This window comes from Brassica napus, chromosome C4 (genome assembly GCF_020379485.1).
Source record: "Brassica napus cultivar Da-Ae chromosome C4, Da-Ae, whole genome shotgun sequence".
Taxonomy (NCBI): domain Eukaryota; kingdom Viridiplantae; phylum Streptophyta; class Magnoliopsida; order Brassicales; family Brassicaceae; genus Brassica; species Brassica napus.
In genome coordinates, this window is record NC_063447.1 from 52735379 (window position 1) to 52762375 (window position 26997).

Below are 26997 nucleotides of genomic sequence, written 5' to 3' on the forward strand. Positions count from 1 at the left end.
ATGGATTTGTTTGGATTTTTTAGTTAAAAATACAAAGACTCAAATCCGAGCGAAAACCTCCGGATTTGCATATTTTACTTGGATTTATAAAATATTATATGAATTTCTAAATCAATCAAAATATATAAACCAATAACACCTCGTAAACTTTCAAATTAAAACAAAAAGAAAACTTCAACTCATGTTTTAAAAGTTCTTCAATTTTAATTTTTTTTATCGTTTTAAGTTTTTACTCTCATATTTTGTTGATTTGGCTATTAAAAAACTCAAATAATCAACTCTTAGACTCGATTAAAAAAACTAAACATATGTTAACTCTTTAACGACATCGTATAGCTAAGTTTTTAATCAGTTTTCAAAATGGCATTGTTAGGGAATTAATAACAAACATTTAGTTTTTTAATCGACTTTAATAGTTGACTATTTAAATTTTTAAAATGGCCGAGTTAATAAAATATATGAGTTAAAACGACTAATATTTAAAATTTGAAAAAAAATTTGATTCAAATATGAGTTGGGATTTTTTTTTTTTTTGCTTTAGTTTAAAAGTCTAAGGTTTTAAAATTTTAATGGCTATCTTCTCATAAATAAATAGATGAAATTGAAAATGTTTTCGTAAGCAATTTATTTATGTTTCTGATTTTATTTAATTGTTTTCAACCAATAAAGAAAATTAGTTTCCACCAAACTTTTTTTCTGGTTTAATTGGGAGATGACAAATCCTCGTATTCTCATGGCAGTTGCCGACGGGAACAGAATCTGAACTCCGCTCCCAAAGATCTTCGACGGAAACAAAATCTCAGATCTGATCGAAGAGGAGGAAAAGAGATGGATGATTTCTTAGACAAGTTGCCGGAGATGGATCTGATGCGCTCGGAGAAGATGACGCTCGTCCAGCTTATCATCCCCGTCGAGTCCGCCCACCGTTGCGTCACTTATCTCGGCGAACTCGGTCTCTTACAGTTCCGCGACGTGAGTGTTCAGATCCGCCTTCTTCTTCTCTCTACAAATCGATCGGAATCTGTTGCTTTTCGTCTGTTTAGATTATTTCGAAATCAGTGGAAACATCGAGAGATGCACAATGTAGGGGAGTGATTATTATTCTTTGATCCGTTCTCCACTGATTAGATTGCTTCCACCGCGAGTGGACATGCTCAGTGATGATCTTTGCAAAATTTGTTCATGTTCTGTTGAACTGGATTGATAATTAGATTTAGCATCAACGTATCTCCGTTAGTGTTAAGAGTGAGATGTGGTGAATTCAAAGAAGCTGATACTCTCTTATCTTCGTTTCATTAACAGCTAAATGCCGATAAAAGTCCATTTCAGCGCACATTTGCTACTCAGGTATCAACTCAGCCTTCTTTGTTGTTCTGCTACATTCGATTCAAGCGTGTGTGTGATTCAATTGCAGATAGGTTATGTAATTTACTGATTTGGTGGGAAAGTTTGGGTTCACATAGATGTATATTAGGCTTGGTAGAAACTTCGTCGAAATATGATGATTCTTGTTTGAGGAATTTCTTGTGAAGAATGTATTTCCATCATCGACATATATAATGGTAGTTATTTAACTTTGTTTTTAAAATCTATAAAAGATTTCTTCTTAAGAGTTCATTTATTTTTGAAGTATAATCGTAGATTCATCTTGTCTTTTGTATTACATTAACTCTCTCACGCAGGTAGATATTGTTTACCAAGCCATGATTATCCCCGCAGTGAGAAGCTGAGCATATTGTTCAGCCTTGAAAATATTGGTTCCTTCTTCATATGTTTTATCTGCCATATAGTCATTACTGTTACAGTTTAGTTTGTATGTTTTCTCTTTGTATTCGCTCTACTTGATTATTGCGCTGAAATATGTTTTATGTAATACAACTTTGAGATGAAGATGCTAAATCTTATTAATCACATTTGTTTTCGATATCAAGTGGTATGTTGTTGCAAAATTCATTAGCCACCAAGCTTCTCTGTTCACGCAAATTCTTTTGGGTTTTTAACAGGTAAAGCGATGTGGTGAGATGTCAAGGAAACTGCGGTTTTTCAAAGATCAAATTGATAAAGCTGGTCTAAGATGTTTACCACGCCATGAATTAGAACCGGACATTGAGCTTGGCGATTTAGAGGTAAGAAATGAATTTTCTAGTGCTCTTTCTGCTGATAAGTATTTGGTATCTATTGTAAAGCCTTTTTTTAATGGGGGAGGAGGCATGATATTTTTTATGACACTTCGTAGTTTTTTTAATAAATTGATTTCTTCGGCAGAGACAACTTGCTGAACACGAGCATGAGGTACTGGAAATGAACTCAAACAGTGAAAAGCTTCGGCTGACATATAACGAACTTCTTGAATTCAAGATAGTTCTTCAAAAGGTTGGTGTATTCGCCTTTATATCTAGTAATTGGAAAACGTTTCGTTATTCTGGTTTTCTCCCTCTTAACTACCTGAGAATTTCTTTATCAGTTGACAAGGTTATATTGTGCAGTAGTGGTTGCTCAGTTTTAAAATTTTTGTTTTGTAAGATGTGCGCTCATCGCCCTTATGCTTTATTCTTTTACTTTCTTATGTATTGCTACTTAACTTATGTTTAGGCAAGTGGTTTCCTTGTCTCAAGTAATGCTCATGCAATTGGAGATGAAACAGAACTGCATGAAAGCACCTACTCAAACAACGGTTTTATTGAGAACTCCTCTTTACTAGAGCAGGTGATTGCATGCCAAAGTTTCCCTTTAACTGCTGTTATCCGGAAACTCAAAAGTTATCTTTTCTAAAATCTCAGTTATTTTCTTCTCAGGAAATGAGGCATGAACCCTTGAATCAATCAGGACTGAGATTTATTAGTGGAATCATTAACAAAGACAAACTTCTTAAGTTTGAAAGAATGTTGTTTCGTGCAACAAGAGGCAATATGCTTTTCAACCAAACACCCTCTGATGAGGAGATCATGGATCCTTCAACATCTGAAATGGTGATACTGATCTCTTATATTCTCACAAAGTATATTTTCTTTTATCTCCAGAATAATCATATCCTAAATCAGCTAACTGGTTTTGTGGTCATAGGTGGAGAAAATTGTATTTGTGGTTTTCTTTTCTGGGGAGCAAGCAAGGACAAAAATATTGAAAATATGTGAAGCATTTGGTGCAAATTGCTATCCCGTCCCCGAGGATACAACAAAGCAGAGGCAGCTTACGAGGGAAGTGAGTTAGATATTCCAAAACTTGTTCTTTTATGTGTATTCAGGGAGAGCTATTCCATGATATTTGCATGCGATCAGTAGCGCTAGTGACTGTTAGTTACTGCATCACACTATAATATCGGTAGATCTGGTGTATAGGTTTTATCCCGACTCTCTGATCTGGAGGCCACGCTAGATGCTGGAACTCGCCATCGGAATAATGCTCTTAACGCTGTTGGTTACAGCTTGACAAAATGGATGACCACGGTAAAAAAATAGCATCTGCAGTTAGTTTATTTAATAATTATCTTTTTGGTTAAGTATATGGGAGAGATTGTATGGTCCATAGTGTATGGAACAGTCATTATTTTAGCTGCCCTTTTGCTGCTAGGTTCGGAGAGAGAAAGCGGTTTATGATACTCTGAACATGCTAAATTTTGATGTAACCAAAAAATGCCTTGTTGGCGAAGGTTGGTGCCCCACATTTGCGAAGACCCAGGTATACTACAATTTTTTGTTCCCTTTTACATAAACCAGTATTTTATACTTGCAAGTTTTCAATTTATTATCAACAACGTGTGGCAGATTCATGAGGTCCTTCAGCGAGCCACTTTTGACAGCAATTCACAAGTGGGCGTTATATTTCATGTAATGCAAGCGGTAGAATCACCTCCCACCTATTTCAGAACGAACAAACTTACTAATGCGTTCCAGGAGATTATTGATGCTTACGGGTTAGTTCCACTATTGAGCAATCGTATTGTACCACGAGCATGAAAAACCCTCATCATTTAGATGCAAGTGTTTGGACTCGTGTTTCCCACATCACACAAACATGTGCTTAGAAGAACAACTGTTTGCGAACAATAGCTGAACGTCTTTCGTTCTGTATCTAATGAAGATTGAACCTTTGACTTTATGCTTAATTGGCAGTGTTGCAAGATATCAAGAGGCAAACCCGGCAGTTTATTCAGTTGTCACATATCCCTTTTTGTTCGCCGTTATGTTTGGTGATTGGGGTCATGGTCTATGTTTGCTGCTAGGAGCGTTGTATCTTCTTGCTCGTGAAAGGAAGCTGAGTACGCAGGTATGGTTGGCAGTTGGCATCCAATGATTGCTGTAATAGTTGAATGAGAACTAATGATACTGCCTTCGAGCATAAGATGATTACGTATCAAAAAGAATATAATACACATAACACAGTTTTGTTTGTTTTGGTTAGTTATTTTACAATTTCCTGCTCTCAAATTCTGATACAATTTGATATGCTCTGATAGGCTTTTTGTTTTACATATGAGAAATGGTGATTTCAGTTATTTAGAACTGGTATAGAAGCTACGGATAATTACACCTAGTTTACTCTACGATTAAGGTCAACTTGAAACATAAATAACTTCTGTGGTGGATCATTGGCCTTCTGTGAAATTTCTACTGTGTGGTGTGATTTTTATTCGTTCATATCTACAGAAACTCGGAAGCTTTATGGAGATGCTCTTTGGAGGCCGCTATGTAATCTTACTAATGGCACTTTTCTCAATATATTGTGGCCTTATCTACAATGAGTTTTTCTCTGTTCCTTTCCACATCTTTGGTGGTTCAGCTTACAGATGCCGAGATACTACTTGTAGGTATGTATTATGTTTCAATCTTGACCTCTTTTATTATTTTTCTACTCGTTGCTGATGTGCATATTACTTTCTGTCCAGTGATGCGTACACGACTGGTTTAGTCAAGTACCGTGATCCATACCCTTTTGGCGTTGATCCTAGTTGGCGTGGAAGTCGTACAGAACTACCTTACCTAAACTCGCTTAAGATGAAGATGTCTATTCTGCTGGGAATTGCTCAGATGAATCTGGGACTAATATTAAGTTTCTTCAATGCTCGCTTCTTCGGCTCTTCGTTAGACATAAGGTTTGTTCTTATCTTTATTTATATCTTCCCAAGCTTCTGAAATATTTCAGGGGTGACTTATGTGTTTTGTGATGTGTCATTAGGTATCAGTTCATACCTCAGATGATATTTCTGAACAGCCTATTCGGTTACCTTTCGCTACTCATCATCATCAAGTGGTGTACTGGATCACAAGCGGACTTGTATCATGTGATGATCTACATGTTTCTGAGTCCCACCGAAGAACTTGGTGAAAACGAGTTGTTCTGGGGCCAGCGTCCACTTCAGGCACGGTTTCCTCATTCTTTATATCCAAAAGCTACCTAAATTTTTGCCTCATTCTTACTCATCTTGATACTATTCTGCAGATTTTGTTATTGCTTATGGCATTCATTGCCGTTCCATGGATGCTTTTCCCAAAACCTTTTGCACTCAGGAAAATTCACATGGAGGTATATCACTGCATCTGTTTGATTTATTATATTCTTTTTGTGGTGTCTGGCTTACCAAGAGATGATTTTTTTTTTGTCTAATAGAGGTTTCAAGGTCGAACTTACGGCGTTCTAGGTACTTCTGAGGTGGATCTGGATGTAGAGCCAGACTCAGCTAGAGGGCATCAGGAAGAAGAGTTTAACTTCAGCGAGATATTTGTTCATCAGTTGATTCACTCCATAGAGTTTGTTCTAGGTTCAGTATCTAACACAGCATCTTATCTTCGTCTCTGGGCTCTGAGGTAAATCTTAGTGAACGTTTCTGCGTTTTACATATAACCAATTTCGTTTCTAATATAGTATATGACTCATTACAGTTTGGCTCATTCGGAATTGTCGACGGTTTTCTATGAGAAAGTTCTTCTTCTTGCCTGGGGGTGAGTAGTATAGGCTTAATTTTCTCACCTTTTATATCTCTTGACATTCGTTACATTATGGATTAACAGGTATGAGAACATTTTGATCCGGTTAATCGGAGTAGTGGTGTTTGCGTTTGCAACAGCTTTTATACTTCTGATGATGGAAACACTAAGTGCGTTTCTTCATGCGCTGCGTCTTCACTGGGTTGAATTCATGGGGAAGTTCTTTCATGGAGATGGTTACAAGTTCAAGCCTTTCTCTTTTGCTTTGATCTCAGATGACGATGAATAAATTCAACCTTAAACTCCTCAGCCAGCCATTTGCACATCCCACTTTCCCCTCACCCAAAAAAAAAAAAAAGATTATACGGTAACATCCAGTTGCTTCGTCTTTTACATAAGAAACCGATATATATACAGTTAACAGAATCTTTGGAAATTGGTATTTGTAGTTAATGTCAAAAGTGGAGAATGTCTTTTTTTCCCTAAAAACAGAGAACGAATTAGATCACTTTTGAGTTTTTTTTTTTAATATATATACATATCCCTGTAATGGATTTTTGGAGGCGAGAGATAAATGAGAAGTTTATGTTTGGTAAATGAAAAACATACAAGAACTTTTATCATACGTAATTGTAATGCTAATGCTAATGGTACTGGCAATGACAGAGTAGTATGTATTTCTCTCAGCTAACGTAATCGTGTTTGATACGTACGCTTGAATATGGGATTCAGATGATAACGGACGAGTTTAGGTAAGAATGTTGGGACATCAAAATCTTGGTAGTAAATTATGGTTTTGCTGAATATTAGCTTGTGAAGTAATTAATCGCCAAGCATTATAAAAGTGATTGTTGTAAACTTAAGGATTTAGAACTTCTATGTATTATTAATGAATAAGTATTTCCTTTATATAGGAGTTATAAATATAGGAGTTATAAGAGAGATAAATAGAAATACAATAATAGGAAAGATTACAAATCATAAACATAAACGAATTAATAAATAGGCAAGTTGCAGCCGCCTCTTTCTCTTTTCTAAGTCTTGCGGCCGCTTCTCTCTCTCTAGGGTTGGGCCGTCTCTCTCTCTAAGTGTATGGGCCGGTTATGGACCGGGCCGGTTATGGACATCCACCAATTGATTTATAACACTCCCCCTGAGATGCCATAACCATACAGGGATTGTAATATGTTTAATGTTGCCTCATTAAAACCTTATCAGGAAAACCCAGTGGGACAAAACCATGATGAAGGAAAAAGAGTACAACACGTACTACTCCCCCTGATGTGAACCTCAGTGGAGGTCTTTCAGCCTACGCATCCCAATCTGATGCGTGAGCTTCCTGAACGTGCAGGTAGGAAGTGCCTTGGTGAATAGGTCAGCTGAATTGTTACTAGATCGTACTTGGACGACCTGGACCTCACCGGCTTTCTGAAGCTCGTGAGTAAAGAAGAACTTAGGCAATATGTGCTTCGTCCTATCACCTTTTATGTAACCGTCCTTGAGTTGAGCAATGCACGCATCATTGTCCTCATACATCACGGTTGGCTTTTTGCACTCGGCCATCCCGCAATCAGCTCGGACGTGTTGGGTCATCGACCTCAACCAAACACACTCGCGGCTGGCCTCATGTATGGCCAAGATTTCCGAGTGATTAGATGAAGTGGCCGCGATGGTTTGTTTCATGGAACGCCATGATATGGTTGTACCTCCATGTGTAAGACATATCATGTCTGTGATCGAGCTTGATGTGGATCTGATAAATAACCAACATCAGCAAAGCCAACTAAACCATCTTTGTTATGGTTAGTATAATATAGACCCAAGAACATGTTTGATCCCATTCCAATGCCTCTGGGTCGGACAGGAGCTAAACCTAGATAGTAGGTTCACGGCAAAGCTTATATCAGGCCGTGTGTGAGTTGCCAAGTACATTAAAGCTCCTATGGCACTGAGATATGACATTTCGGGACCTAGGTCATCTTCATCGTCCATCTTGGGACGGAATGGGTCAATGTCCATGCCGAGAGACCTCACGACCATGGGACTGGTCAGAGAATGGCAATTGGCCATATTGAATCTATTGAGTACCTTTTCAGTGTATGTCATCTGATGCACAAGGATCCCATCATTTATGTACTCAAGTTGTACTCCCAAACAGAATTTTGTTTTCCCGAGATCTTTCATCTCGAATTCTTTCTTAAGGTATTCAACCGTTTGGGAAATTGTATCCAGAGGTTCCTAGGATATTCAGATCATATATTTCGATGATTATCAATATTGTTCTCGAGAACTTGCTGTACATTCAGCTCAATAGCCTCTAATACTTTCATTATCCAGTGGACCATATAAATATGCAGTCACTACATCAGTTTGCTGCAAGTCTAATTTTCTCTCTTATATAGCCAGACTTATGAGAAATCTTAAAAGTAGTTGCATCCACCACATGGGAGTATATCTCCTCATAATCTATTACTGGTCTTTGTGAGAATCCTTGTGCAACATTAGCTTTATATATCACGATTTCTATTCCTCACAAGACCCATTTATATCCACTGGTTTTAACATCATATGGCGTCTTAATCATATGGTCAAATATGACTTTCTTCTTTAAACTATTTAACCCCACGTTTCCATTCAATCTGTTCTACGAGTGCGCACTCTTATATTGATGTGGGTTCATGATCCTCGCTTATATTCATAAATTCAAGTGCTACCTTGTATGCAAATAAATCATCTTATGTCGACATTCTTTATTGGTTCCATTATGTTCCAGACATGATATAATCGATTGAGATTCATTATTATCAGGACCTTTAATACTTTGCAGCTTGGTGTCCCAAGCTACATTGTTTGGTACATGTACCTTAGAGCCGGCCGGCCTTATCTCCATGTCTGGGATGGTTTCCTTAGTAACATCGGATTTGGATTTTGATTATCATTCTTTTGCACCTTTCTTTTGTTTCCGGAGATTCTTATCTTTTGGAATCTATTGGTCTATCTTGTATAGACTCTGTAGCAACTTGACTGTGTCTCTCTTGGACATAAATTTTGTTGGTGCTTTACAAGCTGGTTTATATATGACTTAGTCATTTTTGGTCAGCAAATGTGTCTGGCATTTGATTAGTTAGCTTTGTAAATGTATAATCTTTGGACGTCTATTTCACATTCTTTAGTCCGAGGATCTTGCCAATACAATGATGGTCGATGCCATTCTGTTTCTCTTACCAGCTTATTATTTTTTTCCCTAATGTTGGATAGTCGGATCCATTAAACTTTGCAATCCGTGTTCTTGGCCACTAAATAGATCACCCATATTTGGCTCAAAGTACTTCATTATTTGTGGGAGATTCATATCCAACATATATCCCCATCCTCATCCTCTTCTAAGGATCCATCTTAGACGGCACATATATTTGTGGTAGCTTATCCAAATATCTCAAGATGTTATATGTCTGGCTCATGACCCGTAATAAATTTGAGATGGGAATATCTATGCTCACTTAATGGTCTGATGCTTATTAGTTAAGATGCATGTAAATTCGTGTGTCCCCAAGCCTTGGACTAAGAGTTTGGACCTATGGGTAATGGCCAATACAAATTTATAAAAGGATTCAGCCAAGCTATATATAGTATGGACATGTGCGGATTTGTCCTCACTGCCCCCTCACGGACATACTATAATCTTTAAGTGCTTTGGGACATCCTGGCCTAATGAGTTTCCCTTGTGTTCATGTTACACACGTGAGATTCTATGGGATAACTCTTTGTGCCCTTTCCAATATCAATTTCGCATCATGTTTTGGACCAGGATGGCCAATCCGGTCATACCATAAAGTGTATAATTTCGTGGGTAAACCATTCTGGTTACCATGACTATTGCCTCTATCATACTGCTTTTGGCATAGTCTAGATCAATAGAGAATACATGTATAGTTTTTTTTTTTTTTTTTTTTTTTTTTTTTTTATAGACAATCTGAAGTTTCATAATCCATAAGATCGTCGTTTTCATCATCTTGGTAAGTCATATGGGCTTCATGATTCTTCCCTTTCAAGCTCTCTTGATAGAGGTCAACTAGATGCTTGGGAGTCCTACAAGTCTTAGCCCAATGATTGCTCATTCCACATCTATGGCACACGTATTTCTCTTATTTAGTCGAGTGTTGGGGTTTGAAAGAAGATCCACGGCCACGACCATGGCCTCGTCCAAATGAGCCACGGTCTCGTCCATGGTCTCGACCATTTCCTCACCCGCGGCCAAAGGATCTTCGACCGTGGCCACGTCCGTTCGATTTGTCTCGACCACTGCCATGCTGGCCGTTTCCTTGGACGTGGTTGGACTCTTTATTGTCCTCTGTAGCGTGTGCATCAGGTAGTGGAGCTGATACAAGTGGTCTCATCTGATTGTTTCTCATTAGTAATTCATTATTCTGCTCAGCGAGCAAGAGACAAGAAATAAGATTAGCATAGGTTTTAAAACCTTTCTCTCGGTACTGTTGTAACAGCACATTACTTGCATGGAAAGTGGAAAAGGTTTTCTCAAGCATATCATGTTTCGTAATACTTTCACCACACAGTTTCATTTTAGAAACAATCTTAAACAGTGCAGAGTTATATTCGTCCACAGACTTATAGTCTTGGATCCTCAGATTCGTCCAATCAAACCGAGATTTTGGTAAGATCATCGTTCTCTGGTGATCATATCTCGATTTCAATTCATTCCAAAGATCTAGTGGATTCTCAATGGTTATGTATTGATCCTTGAGATTCTCAGCTAGATGATGACGAATGATCAAGATGGCTCTGTAACGATCTTTTTCATTGGCATTATTTTTCTCGGTGATACACTCACCGAGTCCCTTGGATTTCAGGATGATCTTAGCATCGAGCGCCCACTGAAGGTAATTGTCTCCAGATAGATTTAGGGCAGCGAAATCAAGGTTGTTGATTTTCGACATCTGAAGTTATAGATTAATATTTCTAGATCTTTTAGAAATAGTTTTTAATGTTTAAACGATTAGGGTTTTATGTTCAAACAATCAAACAAGCCTTCACAGCCAAGATCTATGCCTCACGGCCAATGAGCAAGCCGCACGGCCATGGATGCAAACTAGTTCGTTTTTATGCATTTAGTTTGTCGTGTAATTGCAATCCTAACATGGTTTGTTTCTATCAGTTCATGATGCAATCAAAACAAGCAAACCTATCGGCCAAGCAAAGATCAAGCCACACGGCTATTTGATTCAATTCAACACCATTCCTAGAATAAGTTCTAAGTGTAATTGCAATCAATCAATGTGATTAAGTTATGGTATGAATGCAACAAGGCCACACGGCCACGACTATGATCAAGTCTAGAACAGTTTAACCTAATATGTAGTTTCAGATTTCGATTTTAAAATAATCTAAACTAGGTCATTAGGGTTTTAGTTTAAACAAGCCAAACAATCAGATTCGAGTTTGAACAATCCTAACAATAGTTCTAGGTGATCAAATCAACCAATTAATGTTCAATTTCAAACAATCAAAATCGATTTTCAGAATTAGGGTTTTAGCGTTTCGATTTTATTAACTAGCAATATCAATTTCAGTATGATCAAATTCAATCTCAATCAATCAATCAATCAGTTTTAATTAATCAATAGTTTTCGAATTAGGGTTTAGGGATTTCGAAAATTTGATCTTAGATCAAAGGGATTTGATTTGAGATTCAAAACCTTTAAGGTTCTGATTTTAATTGATCAATAGATCAATCTCGATTTTTAGGGTTTGGGGATCGAACTTATAGAGCTTTGATTTACTCGCTTAGGGATTGATCTATTATCCTATGGCTTTCATCTTAGAGATTATATTTTAGGGTTTCATTCTTTACAATCAACCAAATTTGATTCATTATGTTCTTAGAATTCGAAATACTAGTTGTTTGTAGAAACCGGACCACCAAGAATGAACCTCGAGCTTAGACACGATCGGGACGCAAGCTGGCTGGGACGCAAGCTGCTTCTATCGGATCGCGAGCGGCTCTGATGCGAACGGGAGTTGTTGCTATCGGATCGCGAGCTGTCCTTGATGTAGGATGGAGCTGAGTTCGTCTAGGATCAGGAACGCCTTGGGGCTGGAGCTGATCAGGTGGACACGAGCTGGAACGGAGTCGCGAACGGATTAGGGTTCGTCGGTATCGTCGGGTTCGAATTAGGGTTCCAAAGCAAATCGATGTGCACTATATCTGTGCGTGAGGGCGCGTCGGTAGTCAAATCGACAAGCGGTTTGCACTGACTGATTCGTCTCGGCCAGGGCTTCGATTTGATATCTTGATCGTTTTCTAGGTCCTCACGGTTTGGGAGAACGGGCTCTTCGAAGTTCCGAGGCAGATTCCTTTTCATTTAGGGTTTTAGGGTTTTAGCGATTTGGTTTTAGGCTCAGGGTGTTAGAGGCTATCGTGCTGATAACGTGTTGTAAACTTAAGGATTTAGAACTGTAAGTTTCTGTATATTATTAATGAATAAGTGTTCCCTTTATATAGGGGTTACAAGAGAGATAAATGGAAATACAATAATAGGAAAGATTACAAATCATAAACATTGTTACCAAAAAAAAAAAAAAAAAAAAAAAAAACAAATCATAAACATAAACGAATTAGGAAATAGGCAAGTTGTAGCCGCCTCTCTCTCCTCTCCAAGTCTCGCGGCCGCCTCTCTCTCTCTAGGGTTGGACCGTCTCTCTCTCTAAGTGTATGGGCCGGTTATGGACCATGCCGGTTATGGACATCCACCAATTGATTTATAACAGTGATATATTTTCAGAAATAATTTGGACCGAACATCAACACTTGTACTTTTTGAGTTTTAACCGCAAATGGTTTCGAACCAAAAGAAAGTATTCTAACTGAACTACAACTAGGCTGTCAATTGGGCGGCCCACGCCCAAATGGGTGTCCAATTGGGCCATATAACATTCATACCCAAAACACACTCACATCCATATAATACCCATACCCAATAGTTGGGCTGTTAATTGGGCGGTCCACACCCAAATGGGTGTGTCCAGTTGGGCCATATAACATCTATACCCAAAAACACTCACAGCCATATAAAACTCATATCCAATAGCACTCATACCCAAGTTAGTCCATGCCCACTGGAAATAACCCAAGACCCACTCATTATTGTTTTTTTTATAGATAGCTCAATTTTGTTCATAATCAATTTTTGTAAACTCAATTTATAAACTTATATACTTATAGCAAATAAAAATTATAGAATTTCTTTAAATCCAGCAATAAAAATTCAAATATGTTTTTTCAAAAAAAAAAATATTCAAATATGACTGAAATTGAAATAGTCTCAAAGACATTTGTTTTTATTGATTCTTTCACAGAAATATTGCATGATCTGTTGGCGACATACCAATAACAAGGATCACAAAATCAATTGTGATAGCAATCTTCCGGCTTGTCTACTTGTGTCTTCAGCCTGCAAGAAGGAAAAAAAAAGTCTTAACACTAATTCTTTCAAAAACAGAGCTTTTGTAATAGTCTCTAGACTTTGAACAGCAACGTACACGATCAAACAATAAGCAAAGTTCGAAGCTAAGGCTAACTCTTTGTTGGTTAGTGATTACTCTTCAACACTAACCAATAAGCAAAGTACAAGATCAAACAATAATGAGCAGTAAACTATCATCCATTAACGTCACACTACCGACTCCTGCCAGCACAATGTTCTTGCAAAACTACCTAACAATATATCAAAACTACACAATATTACTGTGACAGTAAGCTTCAGCAAGGTGAATGAACGAAATGAATATCAAGTCAACTTCTACTAGAACTGCAAGTAAATACAATGATACTGTCTCATCTCAGGAGTCAGAACAAACTAAACGGAACTCATAAGGTACCAGTTCACTAGTCTAGATGCAGAATTCAAACTATTTATAACTCATAAATTGAACCATAAACCCATAAACAAAGAATCTGATCTGACAAACACAAGACTACTCAGTTATGACTATAAGATAGAAACTCAGAGAGTTCATGACTCATGAGTAGCACAAATCAGAGAGACTAGTCAGTTATGACCATCACATAACCCGAGTTCAAAGCTAAAACTTGAGAATCATACCTGAAATCGCGAAGAGAAATGGAGACAGAGCTAAACCTCCCTATAAGTAGATGACTCCTCTACAAGGAAGAGAAACCTTCAATCAAAAATGATTTTTAGTTTAAAGGGTTACAGTAAACATATATTTGGATGAGAAAACTTCAATCGAAAACAAATGAATGGTTCGAAACTTACCACAGAAGAAGACAGCTAAAGGAAGTTTCAGAGTTAGGTTACTGATTCATAAGGAAGACTTAAGGGAGGACTCGCGGCTACGAAAATCTGGGAATGGAGAAGAGAAATGGTGGAAGAAAAGAAGAGAATCGTCGAACGGGAGAAGAGAAGTGGGTCTTTTCCCCAAATTGTCTAAACCTAGAAATTAAGTGTTTTGGGCCAGCCCAACACCCATTTGGTTTGGACCAGTTAACCCATGGGCAAAGTGGGTCTTTAACCCAGTTACATCATTAGTTATTTGGGTATGACCATCACCCACTCATGTTTGTTTTGAATGGGTGAATCCATGGGTGGGCCTAACCAATTGACACCCTAACTACAACAGATCGGTAAGATGGAGGTGAATATTAAAAAGAAAGCAACATGTCATTATATTATTGCTTTTAACTTTTTTCAAATAAATTAAAACTGAATTACATAACAAAATGTTATTAGAATATTAATTTAAAAAATCTCAGAAACCGTAGAGAGTATCTCAACTGATGGAATTGCTTTTAACTTATGAATTTTGGAGTGTTTTATTTTCTTACATTTACAAATGTCGGTGTAACATTTCTCTAAACATAAGATAGAAATTCAATAGGATTAGTACAATAGTTGATGTGAAACAAAATAATGTTTAATATTATACACAAGTAATTAGTCACTTAAAACTCAATTCTTTTTAAGAAATTATTAGTAAAACTCTTCCTTTTTATGTATCCATCACTGGGAAAAACAATTCAGAACTTGTTCCCATCAATCCACACACTCGATATTCAATCAAAATTGATTATGTATCTTCTCTTTGAAAAATTAGTTTTGCTGTTTTGATCAATTTCTAATTCCAGTTTATCGATTAAGTAGGAATTGAAAAAAGAGGATGAAATGTCTAATTGAATGATACTGAATTACAGTGTCAATATTAAAGGCTTAATTTGTTTGATAAATTTCCAGTGTGTTGAATTGGAAGAAAATATATGCGAGTAAAGAGATTAATCTGAACAATTATAGAAATGAACAGTTGAGAATGGCAAGTAATTTATCTTCATATGCTATTTTATTGTATTGTTTTAAGGTTTTATAAATTGATGAAAAGCTTCTAATCTACAATATATGGTACAATATTAGGCACTAGTAGATATACCAATAAGATATTTGTGAAGAAGAGATTAATGTAAAAAGTTATGGAAAATCAACAAATGAGGATGACATGTAACTTTACATCATATCATATGTTATTCTATTTTATTGTTGTTGAGTTTTGATAAATATAATAGAAATCAAACTTGTAATTGGCGAATAAATATGGTCCACTACGGATACACTATTTGGTAGTGGTAGAAAAAACAAAAATATGTGAAAAAATATTCAATGCGAACAATGGTGAAAGATGAAAAATTTGGCGATGACTTGTAATTTGAAATTTTATACTATATTTTGTCAAAATCGAAGCTTGTAAATAGAATAGAAACAGAAATTGTAATAAGCGAAAGAATGTTCGACACTGAATACAATACATTGGTTCATAGTTTTTGTTATAACAATACATCTCCAATGAAAAAATGATTATTTTTTTTGTAACAATTCTTGTACATTATCATGATATTTTATTTAATCGTCATAGTCGTATATGTCACAATATTCTTTCATTCTTAGCTCTACTCCGCTCCAGTAGCAATACAACTTATTTCTCGATAGTGTAAATATACTTTTCTTATAATGACGGTTGCCCTGCGAGGTTTAAAGCCCTTTCAAGGCACATTTTTCAATATAAAATTGTTTTGCATCCTGTCGAAACACATCACAAGGTGGATCTTGACTCGCTCCTAAGATGGATCTTGACTCGCTCCTAAGATGATATTAAATGATCATTTCATCATCAATTTTTGAAGAAGGTTGAAGTGGCTAATATCCATTTTACGCGATATGAGACAAAAATTAACAAGGATTTCATGTGTCTGGGCTAAGACATCCACAAGAATCTTGTTAATCTTCATGTATTGATTTACTGCACGTGGGGAAGTGAATTATTTTAAATTGAAATGAATAGTTCACAAATATATGAATTCAACAATATAGTTTATTTAAAAATAATTATAAAGAAAATATTTTACGCATAAAAAATTTAACTTTATAATATTAAAAATTAGATGAGCATAACTTTATTCAAGAAAATAAGATATTAAAATAACTAATATTATATTATGTAATTATATGGTGGATCGAGTTACATTTAATATTCTTACTATTTTTATGTTTTTAATAATAAACATGAGTTTCTATACAAAAGTATTTAAATAAATTTAAACATATTATATTAAAAATCAAATTACTAAATTATATACAAAAATTATAACTTTATTTATCAAAAAATTTGTAAACCAAAAATAAATTTTACTTTTAAAGTACATATCAAAATCTAATTGAAAATTAATTTTCAATACATTAATTTTACGTATTTTATCCTTCTCTTTACCACAAATGAATTTTAAACTTCTAGTACTGATATGTTTCTGAAATATTTAATATTTGTTTTACTGAAAAGAATTACCAAACAAAATAAATAGTTATTATTGCAAATGCTTATAATTTGGTTTAACTAAATTGAAGTCAAACTGAAATAACCAACCTAAAAATTGAACTAATTGGCTAAACCAATTAACTTCAACCTTTTCTTTTAATATATCCAAACAAACCAAAGTAAACCAAAAACATAAAATTAAACTCGACTTAAACCAAACAATCTTTAAATTTAATTATATGCATATTTAATTAAAAATATCATATACCCAAAAATGAGAAGAAAAAACACTTAACCGGACTGAGATATTTTTTATAATTCAGATTAAAATTTAATAAACCAACTACTAAATGGGATTGGAAAAAACCTAGAAAAAACTACTTTTAACATGAAAAAAAAAATTAAATAGCCGTCAAAATAAAATAAAAAAAAAACATGAAAATGATAAATAAGGTAGTACATCTTTATTATCTGTTGCTTCTCGCCTCGCAATTCAATATTTTCTTTGGTACCTTCTGAAAAAACACCAGCCATTGGCGACAAGGTTTTAGCCACTGAAAACCAACATTCATCATCCCACAAAATCTTCATTCCTCTTCGATTCTCCGCAAATCTCTTCTCATTTCCCACCGTTAGTAATCCCCTCTCTCTCTCTCTCTCTCTCTCCATCGAATTCGAAAAGCGTGTCTCTCAAACCCTAACGTGGCAATTAGGGTTTTGTTTCTCGATCTGCTAACCGTTTTCGCCGTAGAAACCTGGAGATTTCTACTCCTTTTGAGTGCTCGAGGTTTTGCATTGCGAAGATTCTTTCAAAAGTTTCTCCCTTTTTTTTTAGGATAAAATTCTCATTTTTCAAAAGTTTAGTTGCAGTAGTTTATATAGATACTTGTTTATTAGAAGATAATAGAGTATGTTCTAATCTAATTTTGTAATTAATGATTAAGGTAAGGATGAATAATAATGACAAAGGAGAAAAGACTTGTCCTCTATGTGCTGAGGAGATGGACTTGACTGACCAGCATCTCAACCCTTGCAAATGTGGTTACCAGGTTCCATCCTACACCCTCCTCTTTGTCACTGCTTCACCAGTTTTGGGTTCTTGTTAGTTATCTGAAACCAAATTTTCCAGTTTGTATGCTCTGTTTAGTGTGTAAATTTGAGTTTTTTTTTTTCTCAGCCTGTTGTTTTAAGTTTGAGCAACAAAGAGTCATTTTAATTGTGTATGATACATTAATTCATTCATACATGCCTCTTGTGGGAACAATGTTCTACTGAAAGAGGATCAAATGCACACCCTTTCTTAGAATCTAGGTTTAAGACTTAAATGTTTGATTCATTTACTGTAATTATTTGTGGTTGGTGCAGATATGTGTTTGGTGTTGGCATCAGATTATAGAGATGGCTGAGAAAGATAAGACAGAGGGACGCTGTCCTGCATGTCGAACTCCTTATGATAAGGAAAAGATTGTTGGAATGACTGCTAGCTGTGAAAGGTGAAAAACAAAAAAGAAGAAGAAACCTTCTTGTTCCTCCTTTTTAAACGTGTAAAGACTGATTCCTTTTTTTTTTGGTTCTGATGATGATTTCACCAGTTTGGTTGCTGAACTTAACAATGACCGGAAAAAATCACAGAAGGCCGCCAAGCCTAAAGCTGCTTCTGAGGGAAGGAAAGATCTAACTGGTGTGAGAGTCATTCAAAGAAACTTGGTTTATGTTATGAGCTTGCCTTTCGATCTGGCAGATGAAGATGTAACTTCTCTCCTTTGGCATTCTATTTTTTTTTTCTGGAAAGAAATCTCTTTTGCACTCTTATTAATCTGAGGTTTGTTATATGTAAAGCAGCGTTTTCAGAGGAGAGAATACTTTGGTCAATATGGGAAAGTGGTGAAGGTAGCAATGTCTCGAACGCAAGCAGGGGATATCCAACTATTTCCAAACGATTCCTGCAGTGTGTATGTATCATCTTCAAACAGAGTAGACATGCTTACTTCTAACAATCTTCATTGAACTAACATTTCCCTTCTTGTGTCTCCAAAACCAGATATATTACTTACTCCAAAGAGGAGGAAGCTATTCGATGTATCCGATCAGTGCATCAGTTTGCTTTGGATGGTAGAATCCTCAAGTATGTGATGGTTCCTTTTTTCTCTAAAAGATTACTTACGGTGGAGTTTCTAATAATTTATTGGTGTCATTAGGGCATGTTTTGGGACCATGAAGTACTGTCATGCGTGGTTAAGAAACATGGTAAGCAGATACTCTCTTGTTCTCTCTAAAAACTTGCATACAATCTTGTAAAAATGTCTTTTTGTTGTTGCAGCCTTGTAACAATGCAGAATGCCTTTACTTGCATGAGATCGGCGCCCCAGAGGATAGTTTCACAAAAGATGAAACCGTATCAGTGCACATGAAGTAAACTAACCTCAACTATCCTGAAACTGTTTTCTTGCTTTTTATTTCTTAGTGAAGTATCTTTTAATTAACCTTACTAGATTCAGATGTTAAAATGTTCACAATCTGTGTTTTTTTTTTCCTTACCTTTCATCCTTTATTGAGGCTGACAGGGACTTGATTTTGCATCAGTATGGTCTATATATGTTGTGCTTTGATTGGTGGTTATCTGACTCTTTTGTTATTTGAAAAGGGAAATTATTAAAGAAATTACTGGTGCGGTGGCTAATTTTCCGCGGCGTTCTGGATATATGTTACCTCCACCAGTGGATGATTTTGTTGATAGACACATTCCGAAATGTGTTCCGAATGTAAGTTGCCAGCTCTTCTTGAAGTCTGTTGATATTCTTTTATGCTTTCAGCATATTCATGATGCGTTTATGTAATGATATATTCTGCTTTTGGCATTTTTTTTTTCCTTTGCAGAATCCACAGAGTGTTGCTAAAACTTCTCGCCCAAATAGTAGCAACGGCCGATCTGTTACTCTACCTGCTGGAGCCTTGTGGTACACTGAATTATTATGTATAGATTTTTTATTTATTTTGTTAATTGTGTGCCTGCTTTTGTCTGTAACTTGTAACTGGTTTTTTCAGGGGAATGCATGCTTCAAGCCAGTCTTCGGTACCGAATACACCATGCTCTGGGGAACCCTTAAGAGATAAAGCAGCCACAGATGATAATCTTACTCCATATGGCAATGCCTTGAAACTGCCAGAACCATTGAATAGCCAGGCTGATTTTCCAGAGCTTTCTTTGGTTAATAGGCCCCAGACCAGTAATAGTAAGGCATTAGTTTCTGCAAATGTGGATAATACTAGAGCTGTTAGTGTGCCATCAGCTTGCACAGAATTTCCAGAGCCTACTTCTAGAGGTATACAGAGTGTCTGCAGCGAGGCTGTGTCAGTGGATGCAGATAGTGTTGTGGATGGCTATGGGGGGATAAAAAGGTCCGACAGTTCAGATGTTGATCAAGCTTCGTCTCATACAGAAGTGTCCCGAGACTCTCTACAGCATTTCGTCGATGAAACTAGAGAAGTGCGGCCATTAAAGAAGACAAATGAAGTGCTTGTTGTCCCAAGAGAAGAAGTTAATGCAGGCAGTGCTTTGAGGTCTCCATTGGTAACAGATATATCATCTTTCATTAGAGAAAGACTCAAGGATCCTGAAGTTTTTAGCTGTCAGCCCAATAAATCTGGTTTCCTACGCACTATGCCGCCTTCTTCATCCCAGTATGATGAAACCAGGAGTCTGTTTGGATCCTCCTCGGCTGAAAGCAGAGGAATTAATATAGCTTCCATCTCACATGGATATAACGAGATGCCACAGAGCGAGCCCAGTCGTTTAAATGGCAGTCTTAATCATTCTATGGGTTTTCCTGATAGAGGAAGGGAGAGACCATCAGATGGAAACTCTAGGAGTGAAATAGATGACAGGATTGCAAATATATTGTCGTTAGATCTTGATGAATACTTGACATCAACTCATAACTTGTCGAAGCAACAACAGCTAGCCAGTTCCTGCGAAGTTAAGAACAGTCAATCCCGGTTTTCTTTTGCAAGGCAAGATGAAGCAAAGGATCAAGCTTTTGGATCATATAACGTCTTCAACCATGGCAGTGACTTGTACAAGACTTCTTCAGAACAACAGAGTTCTGATTTGGATATGATTGGGATGTATAATGGTATTTCATCAAGTTATCTCAAAGAAATGGATCATGTCACGCAGAACTCAGCTTTGCCCTCGTCTTATAAACCTCCTTGTGAGTGTAATTTCTCATTCTTTTACCTCAAGCTTCTAGTTGTTTATATTATGCTTTTACTTCATGTTGATGGTACTTAATCTCCTTTGTTTTTTTTTGTCTTGTAGCTGTTCCAAGATGTCCGGTTACAGCGCCACCTGGATTTTCAGTTGCAAGTCGACCTCCTCCTCCTCCAGGCTTTGCGTCAAATGGGAGAGAACATCAGGCATTTAATGGCTTTTCAGGTAGTTTATGTCTATATATGTTGTAGTTCACCTGTTCTGATATGTTGATCTTAGATAAGTTGAAAGTCTTGTTGTCCTTATTTGTGTAGGAAACCATCGTTATTCTGACTCACCAGTGTACATAAACTCATATCATCAGTCACTTCCAACGGAAAACAATGGTGGTGTCAGAGATGTTCAGTTTATGGATCCTGCGATTATGGCTGTAGGTCAAGGCTTTGAGAATCCAAGCCTAGATTACCGATCAAACTTTCAGGGAAACACAAACATGTTTGCAAAGGAGGCAAAGTTTCAACAGCAACAGGCAGTGCAGTCTTCGCATCAAAACTGTAGACTCACCGACTCTTTAGGAATGGTGGCATCAAGGTTTATAGATCAATCTCAAGGGAGTAGCAACATACTATCTAGGAACATGGGCTTGCCTAATGGCCAGTGGGATGGGTTGAGCAACGAGATCCAAAGTCTAAACAGGCTCCAGAATGAGAGGTTTACTGGGTCAACTAATCGGATGATGAATGGTTACAATGGGACTTTCAGGATTTAGAACACCACATGTCAGAATCAGTCAGTTAGCCATCACTAGTCTTGTGTCTTAGCTTCTGGTTACTTAGAAACTGAGCCAAAAGAGAGGTGGTTGTAAAAAAAAAGCTTTAGGAATTTTTATTGGTTTATTATGCATTTCATTATTAACATTTTTCTTTGGTTTTTAAAGATGTCAAATATGATTTTCAATTAGGAGGGCACATAAGATTTTGTCTTCAGTTGAATTTTTCTTTTTAAAACTGTTCATCGGCACCAAAATCCAAATTTCAACTTGATTATGATAACATGAGATCTACGGAGGAATTACTAATTTATTAAAGCAATTGTACTCCCTACACCCCAAAGATACCCTATTTGCAATCCATACCCTAAATCCCTCTATTTTTCTTCCCTCCATCACTACCATTTTCCTCCATTTGTATGGTATCCCACTCTTATAAGTATATTGAGCTAATTAGCTCAATTTATTAACACTGGCTTGCTATTGTTTAGTAAATGTATTTTGGTCGGAAAAATAGTCCAACATAGCATAATAAACTGCACTAACATGAAAGCAGTCCTAGTGACCTACTTACCATCGTTTTTTGTATCAATCTTTATTCCACTACGAGCAGTCTCCATTGAAGTTAATCATGTCGCTGTGCCCTGCATTGTCCTCAGCTTATAGTGTTAGCCTGTTAGGCCTTTTATACTGTAATATGGTTCACTCTGCGCATAAGATAATACCTCGAGCATGAATATTGTTGATTCCTCGGCCTTTCAGTTCAGCCCCGTCATCGCTGAGCAATGAGATTCCTTCTGATGTTATATGGAAAGGGAAGGCTAGAGGAGGGGACATAGGAGATTTTGCAACCTTGATGATTCTCTGACCTTCAAAAACGTGAAACCAAACCATATGAATGAAACATTCTTCCTAGTTACTGTGACCTTACAAATGCTTAACGTACCGGACTTGGCTTCAAGAACCAGCCGGATGGTTACAGCATGATCCCAGTTAATCCCCAACGCAGCAACAAGGTGAGAATCATACCTCCTTGTGTGTTCTTGAAATCTATCTTTCCATTTAGCTGTTACAGAGAAAATATATGATTGTGGTAGAGTGCATTGATGAAGTCAACACAACAGTACTATACCTTTGAAGGAATATGTGCAAATTCAGCAAGTGATCTGTAAAATGGCAGGGAATAATTATCAATGTTTTTTTTTTGTAACTGATTAATTATCAATGTTAAAGATGAAGTATGATAAAAATGGTTATGTAAGAATGATAAAAATGAACAATATATCATTACTGAAAATCATATATTTAATTAAATACGAATAGCAATTTGTGTAATATTTTATATCAAACCAAAGTTATTTTTATAATGTACCTTTTAAAATTTGAAAAACCTTTGGCAAAAAATGTACCTTTTAATAGATTAGATTTTGATAACAAATCCATATTTATTGTTGTGATAATGATTATAGTTTATCGTTAGGACATGATAAGTTCATGCAAAAACACATTTAATAAAATTTCTAAGGAACTGTCCAACTATAAAAATCACATATGAAACATGTTGTGTATTTATGATTTAATAGTACTTTTAATCCGCGTTTTAAAACGCGAGATTATTTTTTATGTAATTTTTTATTTCAATCAAACATATATTTTATTTACATTTTTTTTTTGCAGACTGTTTTGGTTTTTATATTTTGATAATATAGTTTACTAAATTTTAACTCATTTTAAATATAAAATAATTTTTTTTAATTTTTATCTGTTTTCTCTTTTTATGGAAAATAAAAAATATATTTATGAAAATGAATACAAAACTGCAAAGAATGCGGCTAGCCAACCATTGCTGAAGCCACAATTGTCTCTAGTCCGTAGAAGGATCAAAAGCAACATGATATGAATGAATGCAGATACGCATACAATAGACACGTATAAGACTCTTACAATTTACAGAGCCTTGTGTTATTAGTTTATGGATTTTCACATTTTCAATAACATCTAATGTTATTGGTTTGTTAATTTTATAAATTTATATAAAATGGTTTGTTATTCAAAAAAAATTGATTTTAATGATTCTACAAATCTATTAAAATTACTGTTATTGGATATTATATTCTTAACCATTGAAGACATATTATATGATTTTGAAAATAATACATATGTTTTCAGATTATTTAAAATTTAAAATTATTATAGTAATTTCTTTTCATAGACTTTCACAATGCACAAAATTCTCTCCGATTCTTTTTAAATTCAACAAATCTCTAAACTCAACAAATTCTATATAAGTCCAACTCCCATAACACCTCGAAAGTTAGTAACACTAGTTTGCTTTTGTTCTGTGGCAAAAACATATGAAAAGGTAGTAAATATTAATTACAAATAGTAATAGAGATGTTTAGAGTATCCTATTACACCAACTAAAAATATTAAAATTGTAGAAATTAATATATAACGTTTGAAGAGACTGGACTCATTATTAAGGGTAGAGATGAGGCGATTTCCGAAATTTTGAAAATATCTATGATTCATTTCACTTTTTGGATCAGCATTTTATGATTCATATTTACTTTGTTATAATCTTAGTATTAAGTATTTGGATACTGACAACGTATATATAAAAAAAATACAGGACAACTCTTTATCAAATAATAAATAGACTGTAATATTGTGAAAGCAGTGCCGGTTAAACTGTCTAAAACATTAGCTTTTCCTAAGAAAGTTTAATTGAACTAATGACCTACTACTATTGGTTTTTGTATCACCACGCCTTTGATTCGCCCTTGCTTTATTCCATTACGAGCAGTCCCCGTTAAAGTTAATCACGTCGCTGTGCCCTGCATTGTCCTCATCTATAGTATTAGGCCTATTATATTTGTAACATATCAACTCTGCGACGTAACAGGGGATCAATAATACCTCGAGCATGAATGTTGTTGATTCCTGGGCCTTTCAGCTCAGTCCCGTCGTCGCTCAGCAATGAGATTCCAGCTGAAGTTATATGGAACGGGAACGCTAGAGGAGGTGACATAGGAGATTTTGCAACCTTGATGATTCTCTGACCTTCAAAAACGTGAAAACCAAACCACATGAATGAAACATTCTTCGTAGCTACTGTGACCTTACAAATGCTTTAACGTACCGGACTTGGATTCAAGAACCAACCGGATGTTTACAGCATGAGCCCAGTTGATCCCTAAAGCAGCAACGAGGTGAGAATCATACGTCCTTGTGTGTTCTTCAAATCCATCTTTCAGTTTAGCTGTTACATAGAAAAACATATGACTGTGGTAGAGTGCATTGATGAAGTCAACAAAAGAGTACATAGATACTTCAGTTTCTGTTTAATATTACCTTGGAACGAATACTGACTAGTCTCATCTCGGTTTTGAGATCTAACTTGATTAGTCACCACTATAGGAATCCGTGCAAACTCAGCAAGCGATCTGCAAGGGAATCAACATCAATGTTAAAGATGAAGTGCTCATGTGAATGGTACACTCAAAGCTTAGACTACAATTCATACTTTAAGAAAGAAATATGCCAACCCAACTGATGTTGCTGTCTCTGAGCTCCAGGTTTGTTTTCTCTGAAAATCAATCATTTATTTAGTGGAAAAAAAACAAATACTTTGTTACCAAGGTGAGGAGGAAATAGAAGTTATAGACTAACCCTAAAAGAAGAGCTGTCATACTATCAATCACTAGCAGCTTCACTTGGTTTTTAAGAATCGATTCCTTGAGTTCTTGTATACTGCTTGATTACAAAGAGCATCATGATAATAGTTCCTAGCAGATAAAGTGAAGTCTAACACACCTTTCAGTAAAGTCGGATAAAGATGTTGGCCGCAACACAAGGATTCTTCCTGCCATCTGCACTGGCAATAAGTTATGTAAGCAAATCTGAAACATGAGATGACTTTACCCAAAAAGGGAATACAAACAACCTCTTGTGCCATTCCTTTAAGGTGAAACACTTCAGGGAAGCTCTTCAATCCCATCTCTATCACCCTGATGAATGAATACACACTCTTGAGAACTTCATGCACAAGAAAGATGTCATGCAGGTAAGAAGAAGTAGTTTACCTTCTTGAACTAAACTTGGACTCAACGTCTATGTAGATCACACGACCATCTAAACCTCCATAAGCTTTAGGAAACGAAGCTGATAGAGCAAGCTTCATGCAAAACTGCACAATACAAAGAGAGAACCTTTACCATATGCAAAAACCACACTGAAGTGAAGTTAAAGTTACCTGTGATTTACCAATACCAGGTGGGCCTACCAACTCAGTAAGAACACCAAAGGGTATGCCACCACACAAGGCTGAGTCCAACCCCTTCAAATGGGTAGGAAGATGCCCCAATAGATACTCGTTTTCGACCTTCTGCTCCAGCAAAGATCGAGCCTTTACAACCATATTATCAAAGGTTCAGATTATAAAAGCTTATAGTTCGTTCATATGTAGCAAACTGAAAGAGAAAAGAGCTGCTTTTTACGGATTGACATGGAGGAGAGGCAGCTTCGCTGATGAGTCTAACAGCTGATTGTATCTCCTTCATTCCAACGTCTAGAAGCTCCATCAACTCAAACTCCGTCATAGACAATGCATCCTAAAAAAAAAAAGCAATTGGGTTTAATCGGATGAAGAAGATATGATTATAAAGTGTATCGGAAGGTAAAACCTTGGCGGTGATGATGTTTCGCGCGGCGAAAATGTTTGAAATTCTCTTGTGAAGGTCTATTTCTCCGATGAGCTTGTTCGCCATCTTCTATCTCAGTCTCAGTCGTCGGAATAGTTTCTTCGGGTGGAGGAGATTAGAGAAGCCTCTTTATCTGGCCCATTTACAAATATGTACTCTTACTAACTACTTTTGGGCCTGACAATAAAAATTTGTATTATTCATTGTGGCTTAATCAACGAGATTATATTATTTTTTTTGTCGACAATCAACGAGATTATATTTAAATAAAACAATTCTACACTTATATTCTACAATTTCAAAATAATTCGCTCAGACTGGTCACATTATGATAAATCATTAAGCTATAAACAATATATAAAAAAATCTAGACATGGTAAATGCAAGGTCGGTCTAGTGTTTCATGTTTTGATTAGATATTTGACATATTAGTGTCCAACGTGGTCGTGTATGTGGTGGATAGAGCTTTTGTTTTTATGGCATATATCGAAATTAAATGTCTAGTGTTGTCATTGATGATCTAACAACCTGATTGGGAAAGTACTTCATCATCAT

The 26997-nt window shown here is 36.0% G+C and overlaps 3 protein-coding genes and 1 long non-coding RNA gene across 7 annotated transcripts; 2 read left to right on the forward strand and 2 right to left on the reverse strand.

Annotated features, from left to right (window-relative positions):
• Positions 1-671: 671 nt before the first annotated feature.
• On the forward strand, positions 672-6547 carry LOC106415589 (V-type proton ATPase subunit a1). The gene is made up of 18 exons (XM_013856340.3): positions 672-972; positions 1303-1347; positions 2004-2126; positions 2266-2373; positions 2593-2706; positions 2796-2969; positions 3064-3201; positions 3339-3446; positions 3571-3678; positions 3765-3913; positions 4113-4266; positions 4647-4807; positions 4886-5092; positions 5176-5359; positions 5440-5523; positions 5608-5804; positions 5880-5939; positions 6009-6547. The coding sequence occupies exons 1-18, from the start codon at positions 829-831 to the stop codon at positions 6211-6213; spliced, it is 2463 nt and encodes an 820-aa protein (XP_013711794.1). The 5' UTR covers positions 672-828; the 3' UTR covers positions 6214-6547.
• Positions 6548-13132: 6585 nt separating this feature from the next.
• Positions 13133-16327, reverse strand: LOC106414466. Its single transcript, XR_001282887.3, has 3 exons — positions 14219-16327; positions 14045-14120; positions 13133-13393 (listed from the first exon to the last, which is right to left on the reverse strand). It is a non-coding gene; the product is annotated as an uncharacterized LOC106414466 (long non-coding RNA).
• Positions 16328-17215: 888 nt separating this feature from the next.
• On the forward strand, positions 17216-21887 carry LOC106415677. 4 transcript variants are annotated; one of them, XM_048754119.1, is made up of 13 exons: positions 17216-17391; positions 17705-17809; positions 18126-18253; positions 18353-18509; positions 18600-18712; positions 18802-18885; positions 18959-19007; positions 19081-19172; positions 19405-19522; positions 19638-19717; positions 19806-20971; positions 21079-21195; positions 21285-21887. In XM_048754119.1, exons 2-13 carry the CDS (start codon positions 17711-17713, stop codon positions 21737-21739), a joined length of 2658 nt encoding a protein of 885 aa, XP_048610076.1. In that variant the 5' UTR covers positions 17216-17391; positions 17705-17710; the 3' UTR covers positions 21740-21887. The 4 variants fall into 4 exon arrangements, with proteins under 4 accessions (XP_048610076.1, XP_013711891.1, XP_013711890.1 ...); XM_013856437.3 differs by having other exon boundaries at positions 18603-18712; XM_013856436.3 differs by having other exon boundaries at positions 17237-17395.
• A 2417-nt stretch (positions 21888-24304) lies between these two features.
• On the reverse strand, positions 24305-26641 carry LOC106412083 (DNA repair protein RAD51 homolog 2). The gene is made up of 12 exons (XM_013852971.3): positions 26425-26641; positions 26239-26352; positions 25995-26147; positions 25825-25928; positions 25686-25749; positions 25556-25611; positions 25412-25492; positions 25266-25328; positions 25094-25185; positions 24882-25001; positions 24659-24802; positions 24305-24576 (listed from the first exon to the last, which is right to left on the reverse strand). Exons 1-12 carry the CDS (start codon positions 26506-26508, stop codon positions 24536-24538), a joined length of 1116 nt encoding a protein of 371 aa, XP_013708425.1. The 5' UTR covers positions 26509-26641; the 3' UTR covers positions 24305-24535.
• Positions 26642-26997: the final 356 nt, after the last annotated feature.

Bases quoted from the DNA above. Each gene is read 5' to 3' on its own strand.
- LOC106415589 (XM_013856340.3), top strand. From the start codon at position 829: ATGGATGATTTCTTAGACAAGTTGCCGGAGATGGATCTGATGCGCTCG. The intron at 4,267-4,646 runs GTATGGTTGGCA...TCATATCTACAG, and splicing joins AAAGGAAGCTGAGTACGCAG to AAACTCGGAAGCTTTATGGA. The intron at 4,808-4,885 runs GTATGTATTATG...CTTTCTGTCCAG, and splicing joins TGCCGAGATACTACTTGTAG to TGATGCGTACACGACTGGTT.
- LOC106415677 (XM_048754119.1), top strand. From the start codon at position 17,711: ATGAATAATAATGACAAAGGAGAAAAGACTTGTCCTCTATGTGCTGAG. The intron at 17,810-18,125 runs GTTCCATCCTAC...TGGTTGGTGCAG, and splicing joins CTTGCAAATGTGGTTACCAG to ATATGTGTTTGGTGTTGGCA. The intron at 18,713-18,801 runs GTATGTATCATC...CTCCAAAACCAG, and splicing joins CCAAACGATTCCTGCAGTGT to ATATATTACTTACTCCAAAG.
- LOC106412083 (XM_013852971.3), bottom strand. From the start codon at position 26,508: ATGGCGAACAAGCTCATCGGAGAAATAGACCTTCACAAGAGAATTTCA. The intron at 25,750-25,824 runs GTAAACTACTTC...TTCATTCATCAG, and splicing joins TCCAAGTTTAGTTCAAGAAG to GGTGATAGAGATGGGATTGA. The intron at 24,803-24,881 runs GTACGTTAAAGC...ACGTTTTTGAAG, and splicing joins GGTTCTTGAATCCAAGTCCG to GTCAGAGAATCATCAAGGTT.